Source organism: Chenopodium album, chromosome 15 (genome assembly GCF_948465745.1).
Source record: "Chenopodium album chromosome 15, dcCheAlbu1.1, whole genome shotgun sequence".
In the NCBI taxonomy this organism is placed as follows: Eukaryota; Viridiplantae; Streptophyta; class Magnoliopsida; order Caryophyllales; family Amaranthaceae; genus Chenopodium; species Chenopodium album.
This window is the reverse complement of record NC_137848.1, coordinates 7,564,773-7,585,770: the sequence shown is the minus strand read 5'-3', so window position 1 is coordinate 7,585,770 and position 20,998 is coordinate 7,564,773. Positions and strand designations below refer to the sequence as shown.

The window sequence follows — 20,998 nt, the reverse complement described above, 5'->3', positions numbered from 1 at the left end:
AAAGCCTTCTACCAAGTGTTGCCTTGCTTTTATGCTTGTTTGTTGTTAGACCTTTATAGATATTGTGTCTTACTTGCATATTAGCTCCCCTCCAACCCAACTTGATGCGCTAAGGACTCGTGGTTCGGACCCGCTTGTGCCCGCTTTGAAGTATCGGCCGTCACAAGCCCCGACCACCAGCACTCCGTCGCCCAGATAGACGCGAGTGCTCCTGTGATTCTATTGCCCGCTTGTGTTGCTTTTTGCTCACAAGCCCTTCTCCGCTCAAGGCTAGCGTTCTTGCCGCCAAAAGGCTAGAGCGCGCCGCACGTTTCGGGGCCCAAACTCCCGGACCGTGACAGTTGGTATCAGAGCCGAGGCTCAAACCTCGTCGCAAGCAACCCGTGTAGGCACCAAGGAGGGCTACACGAAGATGGAATTCGTAGAAGAAAGGCTCGCTTGGCTCGAGGAGAAGGCGGATAAATGGGCTGAGCTCCAAGTCATTGTACACGAGCAAGCCGAGCAAATTGTGAAATTGATGGCTGATAGAGATGCCCTCCGCGAACAATTGCAATTTGTTCAAGGACAAGCCGACGAAGCACTTGAGAAATGTGCTACCTTGACGCGCACTGTGGGCAGAGACGCAATGGGTGTTGGTGTGGCGAAGATCAAGCCGCCCAAACCCCGCGACTACAGTGGCGCTAGAGACGCTAAAGATGTTGACAACTTCCTCTTCGACATGGAGCAGTACTTCCGAATATGTCAACTCAGTGACGATCAGAAGGTGGATACTGCCATCATGTACTTGTCCGAAGATGCTAAGCTGTGGTGGCGCACCAAGCACGCAGATATCGAAGCAGGAAGGATAAAGATTGATACATGGGCGGAGTTCAAAGAGGAACTCAAAGAACAATTCTACCCCGTCAACACAGCATTTGTTGCGCGGATGAAGTTGCTAGAGTGCCGTCAGAAGGGTTCTCTTCGCGACTATGTTAAGGAATACTCGGCGATAATGTTGGACATCACTGATATGAATGAGAAAGATTGTGTGTTCAACTTTGTCAACGGGTTAAAGGATTGGGCGCAGCGAGAGATTTTGAGGCAGAATATTGATACCCTCGATGCTGCTATGTGTGCTGCTGAGAAATTGATGGACTACTCAGTCGGGAAGGGTCGTCAATCCAAGAATGAATCAAGTGGGACGTCAACACGCTCTAACAGTCCGTCTCCAAGCTCTCCAAAGGGTACAGAGAATGGCTCACGAGTATCGTCCAACACCATTAATACATATCATAGAAGAAGTGGAGGAGGTGATGCCCAGAGACAAACATCTACCCCCTCCCACAACTCAGGAAACTCAAAGGCCGGCGCATCCTCAACGAACACAAGGGCGATAAACTGCATACTTTGTCGAGGTCCACACAAATGGTGGGATTGCGAGCATAAAGAAGAACTTGACAAGATCCAAAAGAGATTGTCATCCATGTCCGTTCAGGAGGCCACAAAAGAGACTAGCAGCGATGAGGAGCCCACATACCAGATGGGGTCCATACGACGCCTAAGTGCTATGAGAATGATAGCACCTCAAGAAGAACCAGAAGTCCGATACCTTTCGGCAATGCGAGTGATGGAGCCTGAGAAGAAGGCAATATCGAAGAAACAAGCTCGCACCAGAAACCCAGAGAAGCGGGAGATGAAGCCCATGGAGTTGGCAACATCCCAGATACACACCCGCCAAAACCAGAATCAGACATCCGGTTCAATGCAAAGAGCAACGAGCCTAGAGACACCAAAGAGACACCAAAGGAGAACCTCCCAAGAGAGAGGGAAAACAGTGGTCGAGCAAACAACGCAGGTCACGTGCAAGGGATCACAAAGAAAATGGTCACCTAAGAGGCACCAGCCACAACTCGAAGCTCTCCACCTTAGTCTTCAAGAAGCTGCTCCCCAACAGATGATCAAGGAAGCAGCTCTCCATCGAAACCAACAAGATTCAGCTCCCAGGAGGAAATTCAGAGATGAAGCTCTCAACATGTTGTTCGAGCAGTGCCACCCCAATGACAAGCTCCTTAGCAACAACGAAGATCCAGCTCCAGAGTCATCGAAGATTCAAGAAGCCAGCCGCATCAACGGCACACCAGAGACTCAAGATAGTTAGGATTTTCTTATTTTGGGTTGTAACTCTTGTAAGTCGACGAGGTCGTCGACAGCTTAAGTGGGGGAGGATGTTAGAATCCAACTCCTTTTGATGTATTTGTTTCCTTTAGATGCTTTCTTAGAGTTTAGTTTATGTTTTCTAGGCCATATGTCCCATTATTGTGTTACTGTCAGTTCAGTGTTCACTAGGGATTCTATGCATGTACTACATTAAGCTCTTTAGAGGGCGAATGATTAATGAAATCTTAAAGCCTTCTACCAAGTGTTGCCTTGCTTTTATGCTTGTTTGTTGTTAGACCTTTATAGATATTGTGTCTTACTTGCATATTAGCTCCCCTCCAACCCAACTTGATGCGCTAAGGACTCGTGGTTCGAACCCGCTTGTGCCCGCTTTGAAGTATCGGCCGTCACAAGCCCCGACCACCAGCACTCCGTCGCCCAGATAGACGCGAGTGCTCCTGTGATTCTATTGCCCGCTTGTGTTGCTTTTTGCTCACAAGCCCTTCTCCGCTCAAGGCTAGCGTTCTTGCCGCCAAAAGGCTAGAGCGCGCCGCACGTTTTGGGGCCCAAACTCCCGGACCGTGACACATAGGATATATCATTATTATGGCTGTTACGATCCTCTACAATACCCGCTTCTATTTCCTCGAGGTGACTGTGGGTGGCATCACGGTTTACTAAAAATGTCTCACGGAGGACAGTCCAAGGTGGAAGACCTTTCAATATTGTCATTTCAGACAATGTTCAAGAGGCAGCTGATTTGGTAACTGAAGAAGGTTCTGGTAAGACAACTAATTGTGACTACTTACACCAAAAACATGTTAATTCATTTATGTCATTCCCGTATTAATCATGTAAATGTAACTACTTTTATAAAAAAAAATGGAATTGCAGCTGCTGCTCGGGGGAAGAAGGGCAAGCTTATTTCTTGCAGGGAGTACTATGCATACAAGTTTCAAATGCGTGCTGGAAATTACATCCTACGAGCTGGGCGGCTGTTCTTGCAATATATTGTAGACATGTGAAGATAGAGAATACTCGGCTGGATTTCTTTAGACAAAATCAGGCACAAATTAGAGCTGAGCTATATCAGGGTTTAGTAGATACACTTGAAGGCGGTGAAGCAAATGCATCGAATGTAGGTCAGTGTGTTACCCTCCCTCCTTCCTTTTTAGGGGGGGCCTCGTGATATGCAACGACGTTATCTCAATGCTATTGCTCTTGTACAGCGTTTTGGGAAACCGGACTTATTCATAACAATGACCTGCAACCCAAATTGGCCAAAAATCAAAGCAGAGCTGGCACACGGGGAAAAAGCACAAAACCGACCCGATCTTGTAGCTCGTGTTTTCAGAGCAAAGCTTATAGCACTGGAAAAAAAAATAAAAGAAGAACAAGTGTTTGGAGAGGTGGCTGCGTTCATTTATGTAGTTGAGTTCCAAAAACGTGGCTTGTCACATGTTCATATGCTCATTATTTTAAAGCCGGAATTTAAGATAAAGCATCCGGACTCATTTCACAAGTACGTGTCTGCTGAAATTCCTTCCCATGAAAACCCACACTTACGAAAAGTGGTCTTAAACCATATGATACATGGCCCATGTGGGAAGGATAACCCTGAATGCCCATGCATGAAGCATAGAGGAATGGAAGGGAAGTGCAAATACGACTACCCTAAGTCTTTTTCTGATATTACAACAAGCCATGAAAGTGGGTATCCTGAATACAGACGTCAGGACACAGGGGAGTCTATTGTGATTCGAAGGAAAAGGTTGGACAACCGTTGGGTCGTTCCATATAACCCTTATCTATCTGCCTTATTCGACTGTCACTTGAATGTGGAGGTATTTTCAACAATTCAAGCAGTTAAGTACCTTTACAAATACGTTTATAAAGGACATGATCGGGTATCATATAACATACAAGCTTCATCAGGCCCTGTAAATGAGATTGAGCAATTCCAAGTAGGCCGTTGGGTATCCCCTTGTGAAGCCGCATGGAGAATCTTTGGGTTTGACCTGTTTGAGATGAGCCCACCAGTAGTAACATTGCAAATTCACCTGCCTAATCAGCACAGTGTGAGGTTCTCTCCCAATGAACAACTAGCCTCTGTTGTTTCAGATAGGCGCCGAGCCCGTACTTCATTAACCGAGTTCTTCATAATGAACAACACTGTCCCAAACATACCAAAATACACATATGCAGAATTTTGTGAGCATTATGTGTGGAATCATAGTACAAAAACATGGTCTAAGCGGGCTAATGTGCGAACTGCAATAGGTCGTCTGACTTTTGTGGCTCCATCCGAAGGGGAAAGATATTTTCTCAGGCTGCTACTAATCAATGTAAGGGGACCAAAATCATTTGAAGATTTACGAACAGTCAACGGCCACCTTTGTGCAACATTTCAGGAAGAAGCCTTGAAACTTGGCCTCCTGGCAGAAGATGACGCCGTTGATAAATGTATGGCAGAGGCTGTTACTGCACATATGCCAACAGCTTTGCGTAAATTATTTGCTACAATATTGATTTTCGGGAATGCCAAGAGATCCCCTAGCCCTTTGGCAGAAGTACTACATTCATTTGTCTGAAGATATCAGACACTAAAATCCAGGAATGGAAGACAAAGTGAAGGCCCTTACTGTGCAAGGGGTTGAGCGTTTCTTAGAAGAAATGGGGAAAACTTTGGAAGAATTTGGCCTAGGGGTGTTGATAAGCAATGCAGACTCCGGACTACGACAAACAAAGGATATTGCTGATGCACTCAATGCCACAATACCAGTTGAATACATTAAAGCCATTGACAAGCTCAACCTTGCCCAACGCGATGCCTTTGATTGCATCATTAAACATGTGCAGCTTAACAAACCCGGTTCATTTTTCGTTGATGGTCTGGGAGGCACTGGCAAGACATACCTTTACTGTGCATTGTATGCTGCTGTTAGAAAAATGGGCAAAATAGTTCTTCCAACAGCTACGTCCGAAATTGCTGCCTCAAACATAGTGACTGGGAGGACAGCCCATTCACGTTTTAAAATCCCCCTTGATCATACAGCTTCCATGTCTTGCAATGTATCTAAACAAAGCAGCTTAGCTGGTCTTCTACGAGAAAGCTCCTTGATTATTTGGGATGAAGCATCAATGGCAATCAAGGAAAACGTAGAGTCATTATACTTGCTGCTTAGGGATTTATGTGATAGCAGTACAGCTTTTGGTGGCAAGGTTGTTGTCTTTGGTGGGGACTTTCGGCAAGTATTGCCTGTGGTACCCAAAAAATCACAAAAAGAAGCCGTACAAGCGAGCTTAGTCTCTTCTTATCTATGGCATGGTTTCAAACGAATACGCCTTAGTCAAAACATGCGAGCACGGACAGATCCTGCATTCTCTGATTTCTTGCTTTCTTTAGGGGACGGCCGTATGCAAACAGAAGAGATAGCTGACATTCATCTACCAAGACAACTGGTTGTGCCATTTGAGGATGAAAACTACTCTCTGGACCAGCTTCTCAGGCAAATATTCCCGGAACTGACCGCAGGTAGTTTCAGTTCCAGCATCATCGCTGAACGTGCAATCTTGACTCCCCTCAACGATGATGTTGATGAGATAAATACTCTGCTAATTGCAAAACACCCAGGTCAGGCTGTAACCTACAAGAGTTTTGATGTGTTAATTGATGAAAATTGCAAAATTTACACAACTGAATTCCTAAACACTTTATGCCCCGGAGGAATTAGTCCACATGAGTTGGTTCTAAAGGAAAATTGCCCCGTTATTCTGCTGAGGAACCTTGCTCCAGCCTCTGGCTTATGCAATGGGACACGACTCATATGCAAAAGATTCTACCCCAACATGATTGAGTGTGTAATTGCAACTGGCCATCATGCTGGTGAATATGTATTTCTGCCACGCATTGACTTGCGGCCCTCTGCCTCAACTAATTACCCGTTCCAGTTCCAGCGAAAACAATTCCCAATCAAGCTTTGTTTTGCAATGACAATCAACAAAGCCCAGGGACAAACACTCACTCAAGTAGGGATATACCTTAGACGACCTTGCTTCTCTCATGGACAACTATATGTTGCCCTTTCTCGGGCCAGGAATTCTAAACATGTAAGGGTACTGACCAAGCCTACAACTGAAGATCAGCATGTATACAGTGCAAAAAATGTTATTTCGTTTGAGATCTTACTACGATCAGGTGTTACACAGCAATCTCCTTCAAGGTCAGTATAATTACAACCTCTTGATTTATTTTTAATAATGTATGGCGCTCACCTAATGTGTAGCTGCTAAAGACAAAACCACTCTTTTATGACAGGAACAGCTGAAACAGGAACTTCGGTCTGCTTATCTTCACGATGTCCCGTAATTACTCTGTCTTTTGTTAATAACAGATAGGATCCTTATATGAAACAAACAATCTATTACTTCTTCTTCTGAAAATGACAGGCAACTACTTCCTAATTACTGTGTCTTTTGTTAAGATTTCTACTTGGAATGATATCTACATTATATGAATGTTGTCTTGCTTCAAAATTACCCCTTTATTTCTTTTTAAATCATTTAAACATAACAAGAGTATAAGATTTTGGTGCAGGACAGACGGTACCCACCATATATGGCTGCGCTGATGAAACTATAGTTCTTTGAATACCCAGATGGATTCAGAGAATTCTGCTGCTACTCCTAACTCTGTTTCTTCTCCTGCTGTAACAACATTCTCTTTCTCTTTCTCCTCTTTTTTTTCTGTCTTGTTGGGTGTTTGAATTGATTTCATTGAATATGAATTTCGGTTTTTTGATTGATTTTTATGTTAGATTACTTGCATTGGTGATCAAGTTAGTAAGGGTGTTTTAGAATTCTGATATATTTTTTGTAAAAAAATTTGTATGAATGAAGAGAAAGTTTTCTTCTTTTTAAAGGTAAGCATCAATAATTAGTGGGTCTAAATTCCTCCTTTTTCCCTTTTTGGAAAATTCACTAATTTGGTATTTTAACTGTTGTTTTTTTTTTCTCTTGAATTTTTTTGCTATCAATTTGAGTATATGCAATATAATTCCAAGTTTTTATGGCTTGAGTTTAATTGGGTTATATTTAGATAAACTTGTTCTTTTTTTGGTTTCACGAATCACTACTTGTCACTTCTAACCCAAATCTCTTAGCTTGGCATATTGGTTAGAGTTGAGTAGGTGAACCAACTTAAGGTGGTGGGCTAAGTTTTGGTCAAATTCACTAGATAGCAACTTTCAGCAGGTTGAGGTTTAATATTTTGTCTTTGGTTAATAAATACTGCTAATTGCCAATCACTAATTTACAATGGGGAAACTGCAATTCTTACCACTCTTAACTCCAATTTTTGTCCTAAGCGACTTTTCTGATTATGTGATGGTTATGAGTTGCTGTACATGAGTGGGTATTTACTGAACTTCTTGCTTCCAATTTTAAAGTGGATTTGTTATAGAATCTATTCCTTGCAAGCCTATATAGTTGCCCTTCCTGCTATCTTTCATACCTCAACTGATGAGTTAATTGGCAAAAGTAGTTGTGAGTTTTGATGGGACCTTTATGATTTTTGGTAGCTTGTAAAAGACTGCATAGGCTTTAACTCTGACAAGGAGAAAAAGGGCATAGTTACAGTGATTGTTTGTGAATCGTTACTGCTCTACATTGAGCAAAAAATAGATAAAATAATTAGCTTCTCTTGGGTGCTTGGCTCATTGGTAGTATATAGTGTAAATGGGAGTGAATTTTAAAGTTAACTAAGGATAGGCACCCCGAATCAAACGCCGGACCATTAAAAAAAAGTGAAAGAAAGATTTACTTGTGAATAAGCGTTCTCAGCAGATCTTAGCAAATATAGCTTCTTACCATGCTCTTATTATAGACTAAACAACTATAATCAAATTGAATAGAAGTTCTATTCAGAAAGAATTTATTCTCATGATCTGTTTCTTAGGAAAATATCTGTTTTTGCAGTGATCCTTACGTTCTGCTCACAAATCATGGGGTGAATATTGCATGTGCACATGCACTAGACCAACTTCAGCAGCTCAAACTTCAACATTCCATGAATTTGGTAACTTCATATTCCAAATCCTTACATTTTTTAATGACTTTTGACGTAATACTTAATTCTTGTATGGACAACATATGTGTAGTAGTTGTGAATCTTGTGATGCTTCTGAAGGTATATGAATATATGACTATTACAAGCACTTTTTTTTAATCTTTTATAATAATAATTTACCGTGATTTATAAACCCACAAACTCTGCTGAAAGAATTTGACATTTCCTACTCTTGTTATTACAATCTTGCTGTTTTGCTTTGATTAACTCTATTATTTTCTGCAATTTTGATTTTTTCAGTTGCTGATACATTCTTTTTAACTTAGTAATGGCAGATTATGACAGAAAATATACTGGGTCTAAAATAATTTGGTTCATTCATTTTAACATTTCTACTCTATAGACTACCATTTCTTCAGCCAGAACAAACTTCACTTCCATATGATTATTTGGTTGGCATTCCACATAATATTCATTAGGCTGTTAAATTGAGAGGTTATAGTACATTTATTGCGCAGCATCTTCTGTTAACAAAAAGTCACAGGCAGCTTCAAATACTACTTAGAAATAATTAGCAATAATTACTCCTAATTACAAATAACTACAGTATAATTCTTTTCAAATTCTTTGCATTTAGATCTTATTATCAATACAATTAAACTCTAATTAAAACTAAGCACAGGAAATGCAAAAGTTTGAAACTGAAATATTGGTCTTAAACAACAATATATATCTATATATATGTCGTTTATTCTCTGTCATTTCCACCAACGCCATCCAAAGTATCCTTCACTTTTAAAAAAGGTCAGTATTGTTCAGTAAACAAGTATTATATCACATTGGTCATATCCATATCGTTTCTTAACTTACCCTTTCTGTTTTGCATTGTACATATATATTGCTGCAGAGTTTAACCATGAAGCCAGAACAAACTTCACTCGGGAAACTAACTCCAAGCACAAAAGCTTACAAAGTCAGAGCCAAAGTGATAAAAAAATCTTAGCCACAACAATCACCAACACAAGAAGCGCTACCAACGCCTTGTATTTGAGGATACTGAGGTATGTTCACTTTCTTACTAGGCACTAAAAACAGTAATATAAAATTTACAACTGCTTGTAATTCTGCTATCGGCCATAAAACCAAAAAACATGAGGAAAATACAGATCTCGTTCACAGATTTAATCAACAACCAAATTACCAAAAAAAAAGGAAACTCACAACTTCAACACCTAAAAATCACTTACATATTCAACATGAAATTTATTAAATTAGTTTATACGAAATGTCATGATTGCCGAGCAAACAAATCTATGAGTTCAACACTATAATTTACATTGCCATGCAGTAAAAAGACTTAAAGAAGCAGGGTCACTTTAGATATGATCAGGTGTATTGGATTTTTATGGCACATATATTCACTTGAACTGTGCTATGAAGGGTAACCATCTTGGAGGTACTCTTTTTGGTGATGAAATAGACACTTTCAAGGACGTCCTGCAACTAGGGAAAGAATATGAGATCGCAAATGCTCCACTGAAACCAATAGATCCAAAGTACCAAAAAAGAGAAGATGAGTGCCAGATGACATTCGGCGGACAAACGATCATCGAACCACTAGACCCAACTGCAGGTCCAGTTCTGCCAAATTATGTCTCCATCAACTCAATTCCAAAAACAAGCTTCAAAAATGAACGCTTTGGTAAGTACGGTGCTAACCAACATCAACTATATTGGTAACATCACTTTATGTAGCAGTCACTAACCGTATGTAACATGTCACACAGATTTGCTTGATGTTGTCCTTTACATAGAAGAGGTCAAGAAAGTACCAACATCAGGAGGAAACATGATGGATGTATGTGAAATCATAGTCACTGACCAAAGGTACATAAACAATGACGATAATACCCTATTATAACAATGTAATCCACCATTTATACAAAACTACAAAAGTATCCATGACTCTATATGCCATGATAAACAGCACTGAACAGCCGCTGACCATCTCAATGTGGGGAGGCCTTGCTGTTATTGACACTGAGAAGCTTGCAGGTTGGGTGCTAAGCCCAATAGTTGCAGCCTTCACTCACTTACGGCCAACCACATATAAAGGTAGCCTATCATTTCTTCTCAAATTGTTAAAATACCTTAACACACCGCCTAATTCAAAACCTTAAAACATGTAGGGTTCTCCCTTGCAAGCTCAATGTCAACTACTATCATCTCAGATCCTACGGGGGAGGAAGCACATGCTCTTCGAACATGGTAAGCAATGAAAAACACGATATACTTACAATATCTAATGCTAATCAACTGTACTAAATTCGTTCAAAACATCCTAGGATGAAAGAAAAACAAGAAATGCTTCTTGACCAGGCAACAAAAATACTACACATCAGAACACCATCAAGAACTACAGCAGCGAAAACTATCAATGAAATTGAGCAAAAAAATGTTAGGACAACAACCCACACCCCGCTACATAACAAATACCTACCTATTAACAGAGGACTGATGCATTTTCATAAATCGCAGGCTGCAAACACAATGCAAGAAGAACGCCATTGGATACAAGCCACTATCCCTGATGCTCAGTTGGAAAATCTGCTTGCTTACCTAGGATGTAACAACTGTGGAAAGCGCTGCCAAGAAGCAAAGGACGCAACTTTCAAATGCCTAAACTGCTAAAAAAAACAGTATTGCCGCAGTCAGGTAAGAATCAATTCAAATCAACAAATGCAACAACTACAATAACCAAAATACTAATGTCCCTTTACACGCAGGGTAAATTTCACAATCGATGTGAGTGACGCCACTGGGACACTAAGACTCACTGCTTTTGCTGAAGACTGTGAAAAGCTCAGTGGTATCCCTACTTCAGAGATATATGAGAAGAAAATGGCGGTAAGAACGGAAAAAAAAAGGGGGAAAGGCCATATAATTCACATAAAAACTCGACAAAAACAGTCCTTCAAATCCCGCTTTCTGATTTTTTTTGTGCATTATTGGGCAGGGTAATTGGCCAGAATTTGAAGATATAGCTAACAACCTAAAGGTCAGGACCATCAAATTCCAAATAGCACCAACAACTTCTCTAACTAGAATCGGGGTCCTCAAATGGGCTATCAAAGACGTTGAGATTTGACGACATATGAAAGTGCTGCAACAAAAAAAAGAAGTAGTCGTTTGTCCTAAAACGACACCTTATACTTAGCTACATATTTACAATAATTTAGTACTACCATATAAGAACACTTTCTGCATATCAATATATCTATCTAAGTACTCCGTACTACTAGGATTAATCTTAAATTATGTGCCATGTAAGAACTCTTTTATTGAAATCAAATAATAAATGGCAAGTTTAAAGATCATTGAACCACTCCAATTGATAGTCACAACACCAACTCATTGCAATTACAAATTACAATTACTGTACATTTCAACCTAATAGCACCACTCCAATATGATAGCCACGTAAATCACAATTCCCTTTACAAAACAACAGCCCACAAACAACTCAAATAAAAATTAATTAACCCAAAAAACAACTACCATAACCTCATAAACAAAACACAATCTAAACAAAAAAGGCAAACCGCTCCGCGCGCATCGCGCGCGTTGGCTCCCCTAGTTTATAGTAAATTTTGGACAAACATAATAAATATTTTTGTGGCCTACCATACCTGCTAATGAATAAGAGCCATTTATTCCAATAAAATAATTGCCTCGTGAATCATGCTGCATACCACAATGATCTGCACGATGTGACATCTTTGCCCTTTTCTCCACGTGTTGCACTCAGTTGTTGGCTCCATCTATCTCACCTGATAAAAAAATACTACGTATTATTCAAGATTTTCACTTGTTCCTTTAAGTATAATATCACGAAGGGTTGATTTAATTGGTTGATTATTGAACAGAAAACATTTTTTAATTCAAAGGGTTGATTTAAATTGTTGATTATAGAAAGGAAACATTTTCACTCGAGCATCTTGAGGTTAAACACTTGTAATTTGAGTAAAGAGCACAATTACTCCCTAAACTTGGCCAAAAGTTACAGTTAGCTCACTGAACTTTTAAAAGTTGCAAGTTACCCATTGTAATCTCTTTTGACCTTTATTTACAGGTTAATTGGTAGAGCTCCCTAAACTTTCTAACATAAAAATCAACAACTCCCTAAACTTTCTGATGTAAAAATTAGTGTACACCTTTAACTTTCCTATAACTCCCTAAACTTCCTCACATAATTTTTAATTAACTAGCCATAATAATAATAATGATAATGATAATAATAATAATTAAAAATCGATTATTATATATCAAAAAAATTCTAAGAGTAGCTATATGTATACTCCAATGCATTTTCGATACTGTTATTATTTTGTAAAATAGAAAGAGAAGAAAGCTCCCAAAAAAAAAATGAATTATTCTGTAAAAATGATAAAAATGGCTACTATAGCAAAGACTTTTTTTTTTTTTTTTTTTTGAATAGATAGCTAATTCTAGTTTTCCTTCCTTTGATAATTATTATCAATCTGCTTTAGCTCTTGTCAAAATATATATATATATATAATACATAGTAGTGACAAAACATGATTTTAGCTTATATGTTTCATTAGTTGGCAGATATATTTATTTTGTTAGCTGATATGTATAAATTAATCATTGGATTATAAGTTTCATCTTGTTGGCTAATATGTTTATTTTGTTGGTTTACCTGTTGCTTTTGTTTGCTGATTTTCATCATTTTGTTGGCTGATACGCTTCATTTATTGGCTGATATGTATATTTTGTTGGATGATATATTTCTCTTGTTGGCTTATATGAATCTTTTGTTGGCTGATATATTCCTCTGATTGGCTGATACGTTTTTATAAATGTTTGATATGTCCCTAATGTTAACTGATATCAGAAATCAATTGGCTATCTTAATAGCTGATGTACATCTTTTATTGGCTAATATTAACAGCATACCCCACAATCATTTGTTTCTCTCTCCTCTTTCCCCCTCTTTATCTCTTTCTTTCTCAAATAACCCACTAATCCACGACACCCCAGGCGATTGATCCCTGTGCATCAATAGCAGCAGCACCAACTCACCTTCTTTTCTCTCTCTTAATTCGTTAATAATAGTAGATTTCATACATTAACGATGTATTCTTTACTCCACCCCTTTCTCTTTCCTCCTCCTCGAAGCTCTTTACCACCGCATCACCAAACACCAACACGACCCCTCCCCTACTGCTGCCCTGTTGCGAGTCACCACCATCTCTCACTTGAAATCGCAGCCCAAGCGAATCCACCATTGCCGTCATCGTCATCGTCGTCTTCATCGTCATTGTCGTCTTCGGGTCTTCGGACGCACAAACAACTTGGGTGCGGGTGAATGCACCCAATAGTTTGTGTTCATAAAATTATGAAAAAAAAAAAAAAACTAAATGCTTGTATTCAACACAGAACACCACTTGCCAGCAATCCCTAATAGAAATTCCATACCTCATAGTGAGCCGTTTGTAAGCCCTCCAACTAACAACTTAGTCCAATAATTTTGGGGGCATTAATAAACAATAAATACATTAACGAAAAATAATAGACACATCAAACATAAAATACAAATACATCAAGTAGATGTCATTTATGACTAGGATAAATAAAGGCATTTAAAATTGAAAAAGCTTAATGTCATCAATTGACGATTGGATTAATCAACAAATAGGAAAGAGAATTTGGAAGAATTATTCAGATATGCATGCTAGTCCGATATTGCAGCTTTGGTAAATCTCACTAAAGTATACATTAGTACTTTAATTATGAATTTGCTCACAATAATAAGATCTGAAAACTTGATACCAAAAACAGAAGATAATTGAGAGGGGAGAAACTGCGTACAATTACCATATGTTTTTAATTAAATGTTGCAGATAATATGAAATACTGTCAAAGTAATTAGGGCTCAAAGCTTGAGTGTTCTCATTGATCTCAAATCATATAAGTAGAGTACATAGTTTCCTAAGATAATATCACAAGATATTCTAAGAATTATCTTGAGTAAATTAAGGCTATAATTAAGGAAACTAACTTAAATGATAACAATGAAATATATTCTCCTAATCTTTCCTAACACCCCCCCTCAAGTTGGAGTGGGTGGAGTGAAGACGCCCAACTTGGGAAGGAGATGTTCAAATTGCGATTTGCCCAATGCTTTGGTGAAGATATCGGCCAATTGAACATGAGTAGGAACATAGGAGGGATCAATGAGTCCATCTATGATAGCATCTCGAACAAAGTGACAATCAACTTCAATATGCTTTGTTCGTTCGTGAAACACCGGGTTTTTAGCAATATGCAATGCAGACTGACTATCGCAGAACAATTTAATAGCCTTGGGATGATGTACACCTAAGCTCGAAAGAAGACCCTTCAACCACTTTAATTCACAAGTGATGGCATACATGGAACGATACTCTGCATCTGCCGAACTAGTAGCCACAGTTGGTTGCTTTTTGGTCTTCCAAGAAATAGGTGAGAGGCCTAGAAACACCAGCCATCCTGTCAAAGATCTGCGTGTTAAGGGGCATGCAGCCCAGTCAGAATCACACCAACCCTGCAGAGTTAGTTCACTGTCAGAACGTAACAAAATCCCTTGACCCGGAGTACCCTTTAGATACCTAACAACTCGCAGAGCTGCTTCCCAGTGTTCTTTTCTTGGTTCCTGCATGAACTGAGATAAAATATGAACCGAATAGGCTAAATCCGGCCTAGTAACTGCAAGGTAGATCAACCTGCCAACAAGTCTGCGATAAGATTTAGGATCAGAAAGTATGGGACCACTTGCTAGACCAAGCTTGTGGTTTTGTATCATAGGAAAATCGGCGGGCTTAGAACCTAATAATCCTGCCTCTGAAATAATGTCAAGGGTATATTTTCTCTGACACAAAAACAAACCAGAAGAACTACGGGCGACTTCTATGCCCAAGAAATATTTCAGAGTGCCAAGATCCTTCATATGAAAACAGTCACTGAGATATGCCTTGAATGCCCTTAGAGCAGCGGAATTATTCCCAGAAATAATTAGATCATCAACATACACAAGCACATTAATTTGTGTGCGACAATTAGTGTAAGTAAACAAAGAATAATCTGAGTATGACTGGAAGAAACCATATGCCTTCAAAGCAGAAGTAAGTTTGGCAAACCAGCATCGAGGAGCCTGTTTTAGGCCATATAGGGATTTTCTAAGGCGACATACCTTATTAGGGTGCGATGACTCAAAACCCGGAGGAAGTTTCATGTAGACTTCCTCTTCAAGATCACCATGGAGGAAAGCATTGTGGACGTCCATCTGATGAAGCTCCCAATTTTTAGAAGCTGCAATAGCAAGAAAGGCACGAACAGTGACCATTTTAGCCACAGGAGCAAATGTTTCGGTGTAGTCAATGCCCTCCTTTTGATGATTGCCAAAGACAACCAATCGGGATTTTAAACGTTCAATACTCCCATCAGAATTATATTTGATCTTGTACACCCATTGACTCCCTAAAGGACGCTTGCCAGGTGGAAGATCTTCCATTGTCCATGTTCCATTTTTTTCAAGAGCCTGAATTTCATTTTGCATTGATTTTCTCCAACCTGCATCCTTCATAGCCTCCTTAAAAGACCTTGGCTCTTTGCCAGAAGTAATAGCTGCAATAAAATGTCGGTAATATGGAGAAAAACTGTCACAATTAATATAATGCGCTATAGGATAAGGAGTACCTGAGGGATGCTTTGGAGACGGAGTGTTAGGAGATGAAGATGATGGACTATTAGTGAGGACCGTGTGAGTCACATAATCCCGGTGTCGAACATTGGGAAATTTCTCACGCATACCCCAACCCAATTGTTCTTCTTGAGCTGTTGTTTGGGGTTGATTTAAAGGGGTAGTGCTGCTTGTGTTGTGCTCTGAAATTGCTGGAGAAGAGACAGGGGGCTGCCGTGGTTGAGGAGAGGCAGCAAGCTCACGTGGCTGCTGATCCGTGAGCCGCTGAGTGGAAGGAGCAGCAGGCTCCGCAGCCTCCCTGCGGTGAGCACTCGTATGCCGCGGGGAGCTTGCGGAGTAGTCTGCCTCCTTTTCCTTTTGTGGTGAAAGCACTACTAATTCTTCCCCATTAAATAATGTAGCATTATTTTCAACTTGCACCACATTACCCAAGTTACAATCTGCTTGATTATCCAAAGTGACATCAATAAAATCGAAATCCACAGGAATATTCATGGGCACAATATTTTCGGGTACAATATTGGATGAAGTCGGATCAAGAAAAGGAAAAACATCCTCAAAAAATTTCACATCTCGCGACACAAAAAAATCTTTCGATTCAAGATCAAATAAATTCCAACCTTTCTTCCCAAAGGGATAACCCACAAACACACACTTATGACTCCGACTAGCAAATTTGTCTCCCTTAGTTTTTTGATTATGGGCAAAACAAAGACACCCAAAGGTACGAATAGTAGTGTAAGACGGAGGAGTGCCAAATAAAATTTCGTAGGGGGTCTTATTTTGCAAAAGAGGAGAGGGAGTACGATTAATTAAATGGGCAGCAGCTAAAACACTCTCCCCCCAAAAATAAATCGGCAAATTAGCCTGAAAACGCAAAGCCCTCCCTACATTGAGAATGTGTTTATGTTTCCTCTCTACCCTACCATTTTATTGCGGGGTTCCGACACATGAGGTTTGAAATAATATGCCAGTTGCATTGAAAAACTCACGCAAACAATTAAATTATGTGCCATTATCACTTTGAACAATTTTAATTGTTTGAGAGAACTGTCTATCAACCATTGCCACAAAAGACATAAACATACGAAACACCTCGGTTTTATCAATAAGCAAATATATCCAAACAGCACGTGAAAAATCATCCACTATTGTCAAGAAATAACAAGCACCACAAGACGATGCATGTCTATAAGAACCCCACAAATCACAATATATTTTTCAAAAATTCTAGTAGTTTTATTCTCACTAATGGGAAAACTATCTCTAGGGTGTTTAGCACGAAAACAAACTTCACATGCTTTATTTAAACGACCCTTACAATTTTGAACGGGAGAGAGAAGCTTAACAACTTTTTCCGAAGGATGACCCAAACGCTTGTGCCACAGTTCTAGCAATTCAGACGACTCAGAAGTAGCCACATGTTGCACGGAAGCCCTTCCTTCGAAGTAGAATAGTCCATCTCGCCTAACACTCGTTCCAATCAGCTCCCTCGACTGGTCCTGTATAGCACACATATTTGAGTTAAATTGGACAGTATAATTTGTATCATCAATTAATTGTGATACCGAAATTAAATTGCAACGTAAATCAGGAACAAATAACACATGAGTAAGAATGATTTAAACTTTCTAACCCACCGGCAGGGGGAAAGTTTATGTGAGCGGTCCCAAGACTTAACCTGCTCTGATACCATGTCAAAGTAATTAGGGCTCAAAGCTTGAGTGTTCTCATTGATCTCAAATCATATAAGTAGAGTACATAGTTTCCTAAGATAATATCACAAGATATTCTAAGAATTATCTTGAGTAAATTAAGGCTATAATTAAGGAAACTAACTTAAATGATAACAATGAAATATATTCTCCTAATCTTTCCTAACAAATACGGTACTCCCTTTATTTTTTTTTAAATAAATCACTTCCCTTTTATGGGTGTTTTTTTAAAAAATGAATCACTTCCTTATTTAGTAACTTATACTATATTATATCATATATCTCGATTACTTTAAACTCCACTTAAATTATTTTATCATTTCTATCTTCTCCATGGTGCTCATATAATAAAAATATTTACTCTCCCTCACATTCTTTCTCTTTCATGCTCCCATCTTACTTTTACTATAATAAATTATTCACCCACTCATAATGTTATATTAACCTTTTAAAACTCCGCGCATCACGAAGTGATGTAAATCAATAAAAATAAAGGGAGTAATAATATGAAAATTTCTTTCAGTCCCCAACCTATAATTTTCCTAAATTTTTTATACACCCATACCATATTATAAAACGGAGCGAGTATTTTTCAAGTGACAGGGATTAGGACTCTTCGCCCTATATAAGTAGACTTTACTCCTCCAATCTTGTGCCACAGCCAATCAGCCATCTATTCTAATGGCAACTCCAGATTGTAAAAACACAAAAACTGATGAAAATTTGGAAGAAGAAATCAAAGAGCTCCAACGCTCACTCCCAAAAGAAACATGGTTTGTTTGGCCAATGTACCTCTATGAGGGTTTATGGAATTTAAGCTTTAATTTAGAGGGTGTAATCGCTTGCAAAACCCACTTTCGTGCTCATGATACTGATATCATCTTAGCCAGTCTACCAAAAAGCGGTACAACTTGGCTAAAATCCCTTATTTTTTCGATAATAAATCGAAAAAAAATATTGAATGATTTTGCACAACACCCATTTCACACAAAAAACCCTCATGAGCTCATCCCACAATTAGAGATAACAGTTTACAAAAAAGTGAGTGGTGGTCAACTAGACTTATCAAATATACCCTCACCTCGATTGTTTGCTACCCACATGCCCTATTTCTCACTCCCAGCCCCTATCCCCCGCCCATCGTCCTGATCTTGGCTTCAATCAAGACTTCAAAATGTAAACTTGTTTATGTTTGCCGAAATCCTTTGGACAACTTTGTTTCAGCATGGCATTTTTACCAAAAGTTCGAGGCATGTAAAGGCATTCAACTCGATAAGAAAATGATGGAGGCGTACATAGATAAGTATTGCTCGGGCGTCTCCCCATCGGGGCCCTACGAAGGTCATGTGTTGAGCTACTGGAAGGAGAGCAAGAAAAACACAGAGAAGGTGTTGTTTTTGGAGTATGAAGGGCTAAAGAAGGAGCCAAGAGACCATCTTAAAAGGTTGGCCGAGTTCGTGGGTTGCCCGTTTACGGAGGAGGAAGAGAAGGGCAATGTCATAGACAAGATAATACAACTTTGTAGCTATTGGGGATATCCTAGTATATCTAGGATATTATTGTTATGATATTATTGTGCATATTTTAGGAAAATATATCTTCTGAAAAGATATGATAGAATATAGGGTATTATTATCCTAGTATTATATATACATGTATTGAAGCTATGGTGATTAATGAAATACACAGTAAATATTATTGATGAATTTGTGCTTGGTTTAACATGGTATCAAGAGCCTAGTTAAGGTCTAATTTTTTCTTTTTGTACGTTTAATTTTCATAATTAACGCACGATTGTTTTTTTGAGAGTTTGTGAGAGTATCTTCTCGTTCAATTTTTTTTTTTCCCACTTTCATTGAGTTGTGAGTGATGTCGGGTGACTCCGGTGCTGGCGGCTCTGGTGGTGATGGTGGTGGAAAAATTAAGATGGACATGGCTTATCACCTAGGTTCAAGTGATGGACCCGGGAACATTATTACTCCGGTTCAACTCCGGGGTGAGAATTATGATGAGTGGGCGAGGGCTATTCGAACCTCTTTGAAGGCTAAGCGCAAATATGGTTTTGTTGATGGAAGTATCAAGAAACCTCAAGCCAGTGATAAACTGGAAGATTGGGAGGCTATTCACTCGATGTTGGTCTCGTGGATCACAAATACGTTGGACCCTTCGGTAAGGGCAACGATTGGGGAGTATGATGATGTTCATCTATTGTGGAACAACTTGAAAAGTCGTTTTTGTGTGGTGAGTGGCACTCGAATTTGCCAATTGAAGATGTCCCTGGGTGAATGCAAGCAGGGCAAGACAGTAAATATTATTATCCTAGTATTATATAGGGTATTATTATCCTAGTATTATATATACATGTATTGAAGCTATGGTGATTAATGAAATACACAGTAAATATTATTGATGAATTTGTGCTTGGTTTAACAGTAGCATTAAAAGTTTGAAAGAAATGGAGGTCAACAAGAATGGCAAGGTTGTACCTAGATTTGACAACAAGGCTTTCTTTAGGAAGGGGGAAGTTGGAGATTGGACCAATCACTTGACTCCTACGATGGTCAAACAATTTGATCAATTGCTTGAAAACCTTAAGAAGGCTGGTTTTTCTTTCGTTTACTCTAAAATGAACTCGTAATTCGCAGCTTGTTTACTTGTTTTTTTTTTTTTTTTTTGGTTGTTATTGTTGTTGTTGTTGTTGTTATTGTTGTTGTTGTACTACGTATTCTTGCTATGTAATTCAGTTTGGAATTTAATAAAGTAATTAGAGGTAACAACAACAGTTTGGTTGTTATTGTTGTTGTTGTTGTTATTGTTGTTGTTGTTGTTATTATTCTTATTGTACTACGTATTTTTTTTAAAAATATACTTTATTCACTTTCTCCTCCTATATCTTAAATAATACGTACCATGAAAAAAAACATAAATAAGAATTATATTATAGGACGTAGGGAGTACATTATTTGTTTCTATTTCGCATTGAAGCAAATGTCAATTTTTCATGGAAGAGCTCGGGTTCCACCACGTCTTTTTTAAATAATAAGTTGATTTTTTTTAACAGAAAAAAAAAAAAGAACAAAAAAACAAAAAACAAAAAAAAAATTAGTTTAAATTTTTTTCAAGAAAAAAAAAAGTCTCACGTAAATGTGAATAGGGCATGCCAGTCTGCCAAGTCCACTCATATTCCCCAATTCCCCTAATCTATACTTAGTATTTAAAAACACAAACCAAAATTGACACATGTCATCATTCTTTCTCACTTTTCTTTATTCATTCTCCCTCCTTATGTTTTCAAAGAAATTCTCTCTTCATCTC

At 38.8% G+C, this 20,998-nt stretch overlaps 3 protein-coding genes and 1 pseudogene across 3 annotated transcripts; all 4 read left to right on the top strand.

Annotated features, from left to right (window-relative positions):
- The first annotated feature begins 2,819 nt into the window (after window positions 1-2,819).
- Window positions 2,820-4,727, top strand: LOC145580712 (uncharacterized). The gene is made up of 3 exons (XM_081637832.1): window positions 2,820-2,899; window positions 3,031-3,274; window positions 3,366-4,727. Exons 1-3 carry the CDS (start codon window positions 2,820-2,822, stop codon window positions 4,725-4,727), a joined length of 1,686 nt encoding a protein of 561 aa, XP_081493958.1.
- Window positions 4,728-4,752: 25 nt separating this feature from the next.
- Window positions 4,753-9,206, top strand: LOC145580711 (uncharacterized). The gene is made up of 6 exons (XM_081637831.1): window positions 4,753-6,334; window positions 6,455-6,477; window positions 6,795-6,845; window positions 7,716-7,778; window positions 8,093-8,212; window positions 9,111-9,206. The coding sequence occupies exons 1-6, from the start codon at window positions 4,753-4,755 to the stop codon at window positions 9,204-9,206; spliced, it is 1,935 nt and encodes a 644-aa protein (XP_081493957.1).
- An 846-nt stretch (window positions 9,207-10,052) lies between these two features.
- On the top strand, window positions 10,053-11,351 carry LOC145580709 (uncharacterized). Its single transcript, XM_081637830.1, has 7 exons — window positions 10,053-10,090; window positions 10,191-10,318; window positions 10,393-10,471; window positions 10,549-10,660; window positions 10,742-10,800; window positions 10,990-11,110; window positions 11,220-11,351. The coding sequence occupies exons 1-7, from the start codon at window positions 10,053-10,055 to the stop codon at window positions 11,349-11,351; spliced, it is 669 nt and encodes a 222-aa protein (XP_081493956.1).
- Window positions 11,352-18,364: 7,013 nt separating this feature from the next.
- On the top strand, window positions 18,365-20,715 carry LOC145580708 (cytosolic sulfotransferase 12 pseudogene; annotated as a pseudogene).
- The last annotated feature ends 283 nt before the right edge of the window (window positions 20,716-20,998 follow it).

Coding starts and splice junctions, on each gene's coding strand:
- LOC145580712 (XM_081637832.1), top strand. CDS start 2,820: ATGTCTCACGGAGGACAGTCCAAGGTGGAAGACCTTTCAATATTGTCA. Junction 2,900..3,030: donor TTCAAGAGGCAGCTGATTTG/GTAACTGAAGAA, acceptor ATGGAATTGCAG/CTGCTGCTCGGGGGAAGAAG. Junction 3,275..3,365: donor GTGAAGCAAATGCATCGAAT/GTAGGTCAGTGT, acceptor GCTCTTGTACAG/CGTTTTGGGAAACCGGACTT.
- LOC145580711 (XM_081637831.1), top strand. CDS start 4,753: ATGGAAGACAAAGTGAAGGCCCTTACTGTGCAAGGGGTTGAGCGTTTC. Junction 6,846..7,715: donor ACTCTGTTTCTTCTCCTGCT/GTAACAACATTC, acceptor GATTTTTGGTAG/CTTGTAAAAGACTGCATAGG. Junction 7,779..8,092: donor AGGGCATAGTTACAGTGATT/GTTTGTGAATCG, acceptor TCTGTTTCTTAG/GAAAATATCTGTTTTTGCAG.
- LOC145580709 (XM_081637830.1), top strand. CDS start 10,053: ATGATGGATGTATGTGAAATCATAGTCACTGACCAAAG. Junction 10,319..10,392: donor ACGGCCAACCACATATAAAG/GTAGCCTATCAT, acceptor TAAAACATGTAG/GGTTCTCCCTTGCAAGCTCA. Junction 10,801..10,989: donor GCCACTATCCCTGATGCTCA/GTTGGAAAATCT, acceptor CTTTACACGCAG/GGTAAATTTCACAATCGATG.